Consider the following 13,925-nt stretch of genomic DNA (forward strand, 5'->3'; position numbering starts at 1 on the left):
TGGAGCGTAAAGACTTTGATCAACTAGATTTTGGCCTAGGGGATATTCATTTCGAGTCTAAAAATCGACTATTTTGATTTTTGCCACCTAATCTCATCCGTCTCCTTCTCTCTCTAACTCTCTATCTCTCTCATGCTTCTTCCCCTCTCTTATCTCCATCTCTTTTTTTTTTATGATTCTCTCTCTATCTCTTTTTTGTTGCCCATTCCTTCTATCTCTCTCTCTCACTATTTCTCTTTCTCTAACACAGTTCCGGGAAAGGGAACGCTTCTCTTGGTCGGAACTGTGTGTTAGAGAGAGAAAAATAATGCGAGTGAGGGAGGTTGATAGAGCTGGATTCATCGACGAAGAAAGAGATAAGGAACAACAAAGAGTGAGATGAAAATGACATGAGAGGGGACGGAGAGAGAACGAGCAGAAGAGGTAGAGAGAAGAAGAAAGGAAAGAGAACAGGCGGCAATGGTGGTTGGATTGGTGGTAGTAAAAAATATTAGCGGTCAAAAGTTGTTGTGGTGAAGGTGATGAGAAGATGAAGAGGCAAAATTCAACCAAATGAATTTTTCGGCTGAACAGTAAACCTGCCCTTAAGTCAATGTTGATTGACTTATTCTTTATTCTCCGGAGATTTTTCTACCGCGGACTAAAAATAATGCAACCAATCAATATATCCAGAACTTCGAACCAAAGACTTCATTGCGGACTGGTTTAGTTGAGACAATCGATCACCTAAAACTTTCAGATAAAATTCATCCTGTTTTCGTATTTTTCTTTCACCAAAAGAACCCATTGAAAAATAGAAGTCATTTCTTCTTTTACAAAAGTAGTTTAGAAAGAAATAAGAGACCGGACAAATATATTACATTATTACTTTCTCGAATTAGTTTCTCTACTCTTATTGTCATCAATTTTGAACAGCACAATCACATTATATTACACAGCAATAAAGAAAATACCTCGTTGATTTGAGTTTCCTGATTAGTAAACCATGACGACCGTATCAACCAAAATATTTTTGGAAGAGTTGTTTGGCGATGGCGAGGGCATCTCCTTTGGCCTTCACTGGATACAACTCTGTTCCTGTTTGCCATTTGTTTGAAAACTTTATCCACTCTATTCTCCAATCTACTAAATTAAAACTCTGATTCGATCTCAGACTTGTTATTAAATGACGAAAATATGTGGAAGCTCTTGGTAGATAGTACCCTTCTAATAGCCCACTCCAGTACTTGTTTGCTGATCAAGGAAAAAAACATTAGTAAGAAAATTTTGATAACTTGATAGATTAAGGTGGTGTTTGTTATTCTCTATTGTTTGAATCTGACTCGTCTGGGTCTCATTTGTCTGAATCTGACTTGTTTTAGTCAAGGCCTCAAAGGTACCATAGCAATTTCAGGTTATTCCAGAATCTAGATAATGAACTCTCAATTCAGATATATTTTATGTCTAACTCAAAAGACCAAAATTAGTCTGATTCATCCATTCAGACGATTTCGACAAAAAAAAGTATCCTGAAGTCAGCCTGACATCCGGACCATTCAGACGATTCAGATCTGAATTAGAAAAACAAAAACAAACACCACCTAACATCAGCATCATCATTAGTGATAGTAACAAATAATATAATTACCATAGTCATGAAGATTACTCTGCTTTTCTTTCGTGTTATCATACCACATAGTCACTTGAGTTCTAGCATTCCATTCATACTGAAACCAAATTGACTTTTAAGTTTTCGAGATCAAATCAATTTTATGATAGAAAACAAGAGGGACTTGCTTGGTTCTTACCTTTCTTATCTCATTTGAAGTTACTGCAAGCTTTTTGGCACTCTCCAGCCAAGTTCCAAGAAGAAAATTATCGTCAGAAGCTAGAAGGGTGTCAATGTCCTTGATGAGTTGTATGAACTTTTCACTTTGTGATATTAATGCTTTGGTGTCCTTCAGCAGAAAAGCTGTTACTGCATCTAAATACACTTGGTTTGCTAGTTTCCCAAGTACTTGCCGAGTTAGGTCGACCAAATCATATCTGGCCATTACAGAGAATAGACTCGGTAAGTCAAAAAATGAACATGTTAAATCATGCAGGGTCGGCGCAGGCCAAAAGCAACAAAAGCGGATACTTTGGGCCCCAACGCTATTCGGGACCCACAATCTGGGTCATACAGATCAATATGAGCTAGTAAGAAAAGGAATCGACATTAAGCATTTTGAGTTGCCGAAGGTGGTCCCTTTACCTAAATGTGAGTGTTCCTCCAAAATCACTTCCTGCATCAAGGAAGAGTTGTAAAGCACCAATAACCAGATCGGTAGAATACCATAAATGTGGCTTCTGATCCAAGTAAAGGCTTTTTTCTATCAAGGAGAATCTTCGGATTCTGTGTTCGAATATATGTCTTGTGGATAAATTAGAGACAGAACCAAAGTTCCATGATGGTTCCCAATCAGGAAGTTTAACTATGTAATCTCTGTTATGGTTCTGAAACAAACAAAAGTTTGTGTAGTGAGTATCCCTCGGGCTTTTGCTATTTAAAAAAGAAAAATTGAGTAATGAACATACAGCTATTCCATCTGTGCAGTTGTAAATAGTTCGATACAGAATCTCCCAGGCTGCCTCAATTTTTTGAACTGCTTTACCATAACGTCGACGAGAATATGATTTTACCCATTCCTACAAGAGCAATGAGTAGATTAAGCATCAAATGTAAAACTACCGAAATTCGAATTCTATTCTGCTCTTGGTGTAGAGTTGGAGGTCAATGGATGGTGGTATACGATGACATGATTCACATGAAGTAGCCCGACTGCAAGTATCGAAATGATATTGACGTGCCAATGAAGGATATGGAGGCCCATTAAAGCAGCCCAACCAAAAGTATATACCGATCAGATCCAACATATTGATGATCGAGATCAATGTCAATATTCAAGACATTTCAGATAAGGCAATTGAACTGCAAGAGGTTACCTTCATTTCGACCTTATCACTGCGAAATGCCATCTCAGACATCAGCTCAAAGGCAACTGGATTATGTTCTATTCCTTCCATGCACATGCCCACACCCACCTGAGGGAACAAAGAATAGCATGAGATTTGCTGCGACTATAGTTGGAGTCTTGGAGATAATATTATGTTTAGTGCAATAGCTCAATCAAACCTTACATGGTATGAAAGATGAAATGAAATAGATTGAGCTCTCGTTTTATTAATTCTTAATCTTCATATAAGCAAACACTTACTATGGAGATGCATAAATTTGAACCAACAACCTTGTACAAGAAGTATAATTTGCAAAGAAATTACGAATTCAACTTCGTATAAGATCTTATTCAATATGTATATACATAAACCGACGACGCATATGCTGTTTTTGAAAGAAATATTCATTAGATTATACCATGGTTGAGTTTTGGCTGACACGAGCATCAACTGGACCAGAAGAAATTGCATCTAGTATACCGTACATCTCAATATTTCCACCAAAGTTATGTAACATACACCTGAGTAGTTAATGCGTAATGGAATTAGTAAATCTTTTCAATCACGTAGATAGTTGATGTTAGTAAAATAATAAAAAACAAGTACTTAAAATTGAGAATTACCAGACATACGGAGTACCATAAAATTGAGAGGAAACATTCCATATGGGTTTAACATCCGCAAATAAATCGAGAACAATCATCTTTCCGAGTGGAACTGAATGAAGAAGGGCCTGAAGGAAATGAATGCAGAATATTCAACAAAATCAAACTACCCATTCACTTCGAACCAGGAGAACTGAAAAATTCATATCCAACTCTAAAATGAGTTACCCATTCGCATGCCCTTCATGTGGGCAACTGGGCAGTGGGCACATATTGAAACTGAAGTTAAGAGTTTTTATTGATACAAATACGTACTTTCATTTGTGGTGGTTCCCAGAAGGCAGAGTCAGATGAGAATAACCACCCCTGCACATTGATAACTGTTAAAACGAAATCGACACCCTAAATAACAAGATTAAGATAAACTTATGACCGAATGATGAATATAAAACAAGTAAGCTGGGTATTGGGGAACAACTTTAGCCATTAATGAAAACAAGTGTAGCAGAGAGTGTATTTAGACAGTTTCATTTCACCAACTTTAAATGCATTCCTTATTGACACAAAAGTTCATGAGAAAATATTGAGACATACTTGCATTAGCCAAACGGCATCTGGGTCTCCCTTGAACATTGCCTTGTAAACAGCAGCTCCAAGCTGTGAGATATATTTTGGGTCATTTGTAGGTGGCAAGTTTTCATTGAATGTATCACTGGATTGAACATTACGAGCCATAATAAGAAACTACAAATAATCAATACAAAATCAGTCGTGAATCGTGACCGTCATTATTAATATTTTAGGAAGGAAAGATATACATATAGTATCACACTCTCACGTTTACCTTAGCTGAAATGTCAATGATGTCATGTTTACTAGGTACAAAAGTTAAGTCTAGGCAGAAGGAGACTATTAATACCCTAATCATGAAAAAGTGGCCAATTCACATAAAATGTGATTTTCTACATCGTCACTTTCCAGTACTACCAAGTACCAACGTTATACATAAATTTAAAATTGTGGTAATATACTAATATCATATATAATTAGAAGAAATAAGTGTCGAAGTAGAGATAAAATATCAAATTACCAGTTGTAGATGTCAGTTACATCTCCATATTCTGCAATAAAAGAAACAGACTTAACAGAAAATCAAGGAAAGAGGTAGTAGAACTTGTTTGGGATAAATTGTGGATTATAACTTCAGTTCCCCCAAGTATATGTTCGTAAATAAAAACAGTACCAATCTCCAAGATTAAACTGTAGTGTTATCATTCATTAGAGTATGACAAATATACACTTCAGCACCCAGAGAGTGTACTGTAGTCACACTAAATTTACATCTAACACCCCCCCCCCCCCCCCCCCCCCCCTCCTCACCCCCCGACACATCGGCTTTATAGTCCCCATTTCTCTTTATTTCTTATCAATGTACATTAGAATACATAATATACAATATAAGTGTGCGTATATAATGTACACTATATGTATGTTATATAGATCAATTGAATCAAGACCGAATCTGAGCCCAAGTACATAGTGTGGAAGTGGAAATGATAATTTGGACACAGCAGATCTTTTGATGTAGTCAGTGGAAACTAACAGCACTTTTCTATTGTAAACAGGCAACAAACCACAAGGAGACAATGGAAGAAAAAGGAAGAAGTGTTGAAGTCACGAGCATGTTGATGATCAAAGCAACGAAAGGGGTTCACACAATGAAAGGTTAGATACTAGACAAAATAAGGAATTAAAACTCCAGAAATGGTCATGATTTCTATTAGATAAAGGTGTTATGGATAGTGGAATCACCCCTTTATCTGTAGAGCTGAAGGAGATTGGCCTACCTCCCCCACATCTACATACAAGTACTTTCCTTGATTTTGACCAAAGACGACAGAATTAGTAACTACGATAATAAAACAAATTCGAGATTATCAATTAAATTATTTAAAAAAAAAAACTGATGTAATGATGTTAGAATAGTTACAGCTGCAAACCTTTGATTTGTTGCTTAATAAATGCCTCTCCAATATCAAGAAATAGAGGATCCGAAGGATCAAGCAGAAATGTACAACACCATCGAGGATTGCTAGAAATAGTGTTCCTATCAGGAAAAACCATCAATAACCAAAGCTTTAGTGACTAAAATAGAGAAAATTGTATTTAGGCATGAATTTTTGTATTAAGACTAAGAAAGACTTACACACATGACACATCACATAAACCGAACATTGGAAGAAAACAAGAAATCAGCAAATTGATAATGACTTTCCACTTTTCCGTAAATACCACTTCACAACTTCATTCTTTTGGACGATCTAGAGACATCTTTTCTACTGCTTTTAGAATAATAGTTAATTTGTTTTTTTTTTCAGCAGCATGTAACTTAAACCTTGAAATGAGAAGCTCAAACGCCATTTTAATGTCTCTTTTCCTCTAGTGGGTGTGCAACTCAATAGAATAAATTAGACTATGGGATTATATATTACACAATTGGAATAAGACCTCATCATGTGCTTAAGGAAGAACTTCTTGACATGATTTTCTTTTGGCGGATATTAAAACATAACCTAATCATATTGGAATGCATCCTTATCACATTCGGTTTTTATCAAAATTACTTTATTCTCAGACTTCTACGCATTTGTACAAGATTTAAATTTATGAATTGCTCGCAAATGAACCGACTTTGATGGGCTTAGAGGTTTTAAAATGATGTGATCTTTGGCAAGTATAATCTAAACGGTGATTACATCGTCCCATCAAGAAATCAACATTTGTACCATCTCCTACTAGTCCTAATAAAGTTCTTATAAACTAATAGATGTCCCTGAATGTTCCCCTATAAAATGTGCATTGGACATCATGAAAAATGAGAATCTTTAAGCTAAAAACATTTGATGGATTTTAGATCGATATAGAAGTATGGATCACATCATATACCAGTTCCCAAGTCTAGTTATATTGGCTGAAGGAAATATTCTTTTTAGTGCCGCGGGAACATTCCCTGCAAATGATGGCAGTACTGCAGAAATCACAAGAATTTTACGTCAGACAGTATATGATAGAATATGCTTATAAATGTGGATAAACTATATGCATGTAACATCTCCTAACCATTGCTATTTTACAAAATAAAAATAATATCCAGTGCCACATTTATCTCCTTGTATAGACTGATATTCTATTTTCTCTAAATTGTTTAGTTCACTCTGCATATATTTAAACAACTATAATCATGAAATTAGGAGTCAATATATATTATTTTTGGATTTACAAACACAACTTGATGCCGGAAGCAGAAAAGGCGAAGTTCCAGGAAAAAGCGATATGAAACACATACCAGGAGTCATGCCAAGTTCTCCCATCCTCGATAATATACGTTTCTGGAGAGTCAACTGTTGGTCTAACCAACTCTGGGGAAGAGGTCCACCCCACCTGTAATAAGAGAAATGTTGGATTCTTTATAAATGAAAAACAGACGTTGGGATGGTAATACGCCTGATGTGAATCAAGATCTCTTAGGGGAACTCCCCTTAAGGCCCAAAACTTGGGATGAAAAGTTCATTTATTAATTTACTATACAGTCTCTACTTTTAGTTAACATTTTGTCTTTCCACTTCAATATAATTTTCGTAAGTATTGTTGGATGGTAACTAAAAGGACCACAACTTACTATTTTTGGTTAACTTATGTATGAAAGAGCCCTAAGGGTATTAGGTACGTTACTGCTCAGTTAGCAAGTTGTATTAGATTTCAGAGTCATGATGGCGTTATCTATAAAAAAGAACTCGTAGTGTGAATATGTAATTAGCCATTGATCAAAATCTACTTTCTATTCTTTCTTTGAAGGTCATATTTCATTTTCATTATTTGATGGGGAATCCTCGAAGATTTACAAGTGTTGAGCTCCTTTGCCTCCACCTACGAATTTAGTAGAGAAATTTTGTAGAGAGTTTCTAAGAGAATTTTTGAAGTTTACTAGTGAAGTATTAATATTAGTTGGACTACTTCAATTTTAGTTAAAAATGCAGATAATTTATTACACGTAAACATCTGTATAAGCTGTTTCGTACGTTTGCATCAGTGTTACTTACCACTAACCCTTTCTAGTATTAGTTTTTAGATTTCCTTCGCAATATCGTGACTTTCTTAATGGGATCCATCAAATTTGTTGTCGAACTTCATTCACATGTATAACGGTATATGGGAGACTGGGCAAGAAATCCCTCTTTAAGCATAAGTGCGTTGGGTGGAAGGTTATGATGTTGGAGTAGAATGCTTATAAACCGTACACATCAAGATCAATCGAGTTCATGTGTCCAACTCCGTATGAAAGCTCAAGCAAGAAATTTCTCAAATGACTTGGGCAGAAAGGTTATGATGTTGCACTAACTTTATAAGGCAGAGACATCCAAATCTATAAATGAATAGTTTTATGCTTCTGCTGTCTTCCAGAGTTTCAAAAGGATGCGCAAGCAAGGGGTGCAATATTAAATAGCGTAATTTGGTCATTCAGTTTATGGAATTTACCTACCCATGTAAATTAGCCATGCGAGCCCATGCTAGGAAAGCTGGTCCACCGAAAAAGTCATTTAAGTCTTCATTGCTAATGTTAAATTTCTGTAATCAAAATCAGGGAAACTATTCAAACTTCAAATTCGATTGAATTAATAGGTCCTGAGTACGTAATTGGTTTCCTTCTACCTGACTACACCTTTATAGCATGACAATAGAATACAAACATTACATTAGGATTACGAAGCTACAATCAGATATTTTTAGCTCCTTTTCGTCTAATATTAAACGAAAAAGAACTTTATCTGCTGGAGGTACAGTAACTTTTAATGTTTAACGGCTACTTGATGAAAAAACAACTTTTCAGAATGTTCAAGTAACTAGATAAAACAGGATTTCGGGCCTTCCTCATTAAATTATTTTTCATAAATTGCAAAGAAGGGAAGGATGGAAGATTATTCAAAAAAAATCTAGGAAGTGGAAGGCATGTTATCAGGAAAAGCAGAGTGAACGAAACAACACCTTGAAAACTTTTTGCCAGATAGCCTCTTGGCCTGTAAACGCCAAAGGCAGGTTAATTCCTTGAAGAGCCATCCAATCTATCTCTTTCTCCCATCTTTTCCAATCCCACCAAACATAAGAATCTGTGGATGAGTACGACATTAAGTTTGATGCTTATGGTATATTTAATGTTTTTAACCTTTTTCGAGAAAAGGCGATTTTGGACAAAATTCACCCGTAGTGGAAAATGAACCTTAATTTAAAATTTACCATATGAGATAAATTACTACCATCATTATTCTGTACATATGCAAATAACTACCGTTGATAAGTAATGAATATTTGCAAATATTTGGGGCTCAAAGTTATGCTTTGGTATTTTCTATACAGGCACAGTTAAATAACTGCAGTTGCATCAAGTCTAACTGAATTTGGCTCAAGCAAGTGAACATTTGTAGATGTAAAATGACCACAAGTATCACACCTGCTTTAACCAAATTCATGGGGCTAAGAGCATCTCCAATGCAAAACTCGAAAAAGAAAAAAAACTAACTTATGTGTCAAGTTTTGACATAGGATCTATAATTGGTTTTATCATATGTGGCAAAATAGAGATCCTCTAAATACTTTGTTTCTCCAATGCGAATCTCTAAAGTAACTTTATTTACTAATGTAGCATGATTTAAATGTCGGTTTATATATTAAAAATGTTGAGTTGCACAAGTACAGATATCTTAAGAAGAAATTATAGAAATAGTGTCCTCTTGATCTCTAAGATTAACAAACGCCAAATCATTTTAGAGACCCAAATCGAGTTTCGCATTGGATAGAGTTTTAAGAAAAAAAACTCTTAAAAATCTTATGTGGCATTCAGAGGTTCTAATATGGAGTGTTGCACACTTGCACTAGAGATGCTCTAACTACAAAAAAGTTCTCATAGGTGCGCTTAATTAGGGAATGCAAAGGCATAACTTGCCACGTGACTAAATGTATATATTCACATACTCCCATAAGATGCCAAAACGTAGCTATATCAGGTTCCTTTTTACCCGCAAAAATATTTTTAACTAAGGAAAGAATAAGTTCGTTAACAAATGATAGATATAATTTTACCTGCAAGATTTTGGACGGGAGTTGGTTCCATAACTAAAGGCTAAAGACCCTTAACAAGAATATGCAACAAAAGTACAGAACTGATTTTTAAAATGAAAAAAGGAACAAAGACTTACAACTTGAAGTAACAACGTTTTGGTAATAATTCCAAGGAACTGGACGTTTAACCATCACCCCCTCATCTTTTACAGATGGAAGGGACCCTGGTCTAGGAATGGTAGTTAGCTGAGCACCGCCGGTCTTGTCCCACGAAATATGAGCACCACACCAGTACTTTAGATACCAATGAAGACCAGAAGTCATCTCAACAGCGGTGGTTCCTTCTATACTGGGTCGAAAACAAAAATATCAAACATCACACAATAACAAATTAACAAACATTAGAGTGAAGTTTCCATGGCATTTACTTATTCCATTCATCTTTTAACATTGAATTCCATCAAAGAGCAGCAGATAACAGGAAAACCCCATAGTATATGTCGAAACGGCTGACATATTGATTTTATACGCAATTATGGATCTATGTGATTTGATTCATCTGTTTCTTGCTCGAATAGTAGTAGCAATGCAGTAAATTAGCAATTCCTAAATATGATACTTGTAGATTTTTGGTCAAAGAATGGCCAAAAAATATAACTAACGAGATTTGTATTACTGAGGAGTTTCTTTAGTTGTAATGTTGTTGGCCACACTTTGGCTTCTCAGGCCTTGCCTTGAAACCGGCTCTGCTCACTGGTATGGCCACCTTCTTAACCCTTTGCATCCACTCTTCCCATCTAAGACGTCTTCAAGACTTCCACTCTTCATCAATGAATTTGTTTTGTAAGGACAATATCTGACTAATGCATTATTACTATGTAAGAATCAACAGCCCAGCTTGTACTAAGTTTAGAATTTCCACATAGAAAATTCTAGCTTGTTAAAGTATAGAGGCATTGACGTAATCCATGAATAGGACACCAACCCGGTGAAACTGGTCCATTAATTCATTTTGATGTGAGCACCAACACAGAGATGAGATGGAAGCTACCTATTAGCATATAAAGTAAATAAAAGCCTTGTCCATTGTCTGGCTCCTTAAAGGTGACAAATGTATCTCGTTCACAGTCAAACTTGGCAAGTTTTGTTAGGTGATTGTTAGAATACATATGAAGAGCTTACATGGTCATGCAGTTTTAGTACTTATTTAAATTATTACTTTGACTTGAGATAAGTACATACATTATCTCCGCTCCTTTCCCACTATAGACATTGGAATTCCTTATGTAGAAGCAACTATATCCGCCACATACATCCTGAAAATCAAACAAAAAACAATGTAAGCTCGCCACTCTGGTTTCGAAACCAGGTCGTTAACAATGGTATAGTTCTACAATTCACAATAACTTCAAAAATTTTGCAACAAATACTCCTTTGTTTAATTCTTTGACTAAAAATGATTCTTATACCTTAACTGAAAACAGGTTGTATTTGTTTATCTTTTTTGCCTGACTATGATTAATCTAAATCTGAGTTGTCTGAGTCTCACTTGTTTTGGATAGGGACTTAATAGTCACTTCAGATGAATTTAGACAAGTACTTATTAATTCAAACAAGGGCTTTTGATGTTTTAGGACTTATAAGTGCTACCGGTGCAATTACTTGTAAGTGCAATAACGTTTGTTTTCCGTCACTTCTAAGTGCATGGTGTTTGTTTTTATATCATTTCTAAGTGCTATTGAAAATGAGCAATTACCTATTTTGACCGTACGTTAAATGTTGTTAGCATTTCACACTAATTCATTAAGTGAATGATTCTAGTTTAAAAAGAATTAGAATTTACGAATACTTTGTATAGAAAATATACATCATGAAAGATTAAGATTTACGATGGAGAAAGGGATAAAGTTGCATCATAGAGTCAGGGTGATTCCGTGATTACTGAAGTAAGGGAGAAGGGAAGAGCTTAGGAGAAAGGCTTAGGTAGATGAGTGATGAACGAGAAGAGTCTTCGCTAAAGCCATTTGGAATTCGTATTTATCAATGATTTAAGGTTTTAGTTTTTAGTTAGGACCATAGTAGTCATTGTTAAATTAGGTGAAGGACTATTATCTCTTTTCTAGCACTGTTGGAGCTTTTTGTTTTGCACTAACTTTCCCACCCTTAGAAGTGATTTTCACTTATTAAGTGCAAAAACAGAAGTCCTATAATTGTCTGCCCACACTTAATAAAAATCACTTTTTTTTTTTATGAGATAATAAAAATCACTTAATAAGTGCAAACATCAAACTCCTTCATGTCTAGTTTGAATAGACCCACAGTCTAACTCAACTCAGTCATCTAGACCACTACTCAGATAAATAGAAACATTCTGAAATCCAACTCAAGTCAATTCAGATCCTAAGACATATTTCAGATTTGAATTTGAATAGAAAATTACAAAACCCACCTTAGTTTCTTCCAACACAAAGAGTAAATGGAGTGGATCAAAAGACCCCAAATTGAAACAATAAACAATGCAATAACAAATGCTCTCAAAAGAAACTCATAAATGAAAGCCAAAGTACTATTCATCAAATTGTGTACTCTACCAATTCAAATGTATAGAAAATTATAATTGAAACCCACCATAAATTTGACAAAATTGGGTTTTATAGTGAAGTACCTTGTTAATTAACTTGAAATCAAAGCTTGATATATGAAGGGGAAGCAATCTTTGAAGAACACCCTTAGCTGCTGCTTCTTGTACAGAAGAAGATGGTTTCTTAAGTTCTAGCTTTCTTAGTAAAAGCTCAGTTGGTTCTTGAATTTGAGAAGATGAAGTAGTAAAAATGGGTATTGATAAGAAGAGAAAAACAAAAAGTAGGGGTTGGGGAATCCCCATTTTAGAGAGAGATGAAGAAGAAAGTCTTGATTTAGTAGAGGAAGAGAGATCAGTCCTTCAATAATTGTCTTCCTTCTTCTTCTTCTTATATATTTGGGTTAATTCACAGTTAACCCCCATATGTAACCAACTTATACGGTTAGTCCTCCAAATTGTTTGATATGCTACATTGTCTCCTAACCAGTTATCCTCTTAAGAAAACGTTCACTTTAATATTTTATTTTCCAAATTTACCCTTACTCTCTCTCTCTCTCTCCCTCTCTCCCTCTCTCCATCGATCAAGGTACTCAACGAGATAGTATAACGTCCAAGAAAGAGGATTTCTTTTCCGAATCGTTTGGCGGACGACTATTTCTTAGAACAAAAGTGGAACCCTTCAGTTTGGGGATGAAAAAACTCTTTCTAGTACGAGGAAGGGGAAATATAATTACTTCATATGATCAAACCTAAGACTAGTTTGGAATGGTTAATTTTCATTTTTCTTTCTCAAACTTACCATGCCTCTCTCCCTCTCTGTCGCTCCATTGATTAAGGTTTTCTTGAGGTCCTCGTCAAGATAGTGTAATCTCTACTGAAGGTGAAGAAAAGATTGCATAATCTCTAGCGAGAGGGATTTTTTCTCCAGACCCTTTCTCTGACGATTCACTCGTCAAACCAAGCATGGAGCCCCTTCTATTTGGGGGATGAAAAACCCCTTCGCAGTTTGCAAATGGCAATTATAGTCGTTGTATATGATCAAACATAAAGCTCGCCAAAGATTGAATGGAAGTAATAAGTACATAAGATGAATAACACACAAACACATACACAGAGTTTCCCGAAATGATTTTGTTCCGCAAACAAAAACGACAACGACTCCATGCTTAAGCATACTACTAAATATTACATATATGACCGACAAGAGTTACAAGACAACACCATCTCTGGTTAGCAAGATCACAAATATACCACATAAGAACATAATAGGGTCTCACAGGTAGAAACACAAACCACTTGTTTATTACATCAAGCTGGGAACCTAAGCACATTTCCAAAAACTAACTTAATATGCTTCATTGCCAAGAAGATCAAGAAGGAAAGAAAGCTCTATGGTCTCCTTATTTTCTCGATGGTGAGTTTGTCAATCTTTTTCTAATAAATTCGTTAATTCCACTATCATGTGAATTGTTTGTTTAGCTAAAAGGTCCCGCGATCTTGTAACCCACTAACATGTATACGCGATATGAGTTTGATTTAATCAAAATCAATGTTTAAGAATCTAGATTTGACACTGTAACGGCTATTAATTAGTGGTGTTTGATCCAATACTAAAACCATTTAAAACTTTATAAATACATAGGTCCCAT

At 35.4% G+C, this 13,925-nt stretch overlaps 1 protein-coding gene across 1 annotated transcript; it reads right to left on the reverse strand.

Annotated features, from left to right (window-relative positions):
- Positions 1-786: 786 nt before the first annotated feature.
- On the reverse strand, positions 787-12,954 carry CYL1 (alpha-N-acetylglucosaminidase family / NAGLU family). Its single transcript, XM_086643515.1, has 19 exons — positions 12,361-12,954; positions 10,938-11,011; positions 9,833-10,044; positions 8,625-8,746; positions 8,122-8,207; positions 6,928-7,022; positions 6,528-6,609; positions 5,582-5,688; positions 4,672-4,702; positions 4,176-4,293; positions 3,897-3,947; positions 3,600-3,709; positions 3,395-3,497; positions 2,965-3,063; positions 2,557-2,667; positions 2,234-2,475; positions 1,788-2,025; positions 1,628-1,706; positions 787-1,233 (listed from the first exon to the last, which is right to left on the reverse strand). The coding sequence occupies exons 1-19, from the start codon at positions 12,577-12,579 to the stop codon at positions 998-1,000; spliced, it is 2,415 nt and encodes an 804-aa protein (XP_086499641.1). The 5' UTR covers positions 12,580-12,954; the 3' UTR covers positions 787-997.
- Positions 12,955-13,925: the final 971 nt, after the last annotated feature.

This window comes from Eschscholzia californica, unplaced genomic scaffold, assembly GCF_041429995.1.
Source record: "Eschscholzia californica isolate CP2 unplaced genomic scaffold, dmEscCali1.0.p SCAF_5, whole genome shotgun sequence".
NCBI lineage: Eukaryota > Viridiplantae > Streptophyta > Magnoliopsida > Ranunculales > Papaveraceae > Eschscholzia > Eschscholzia californica.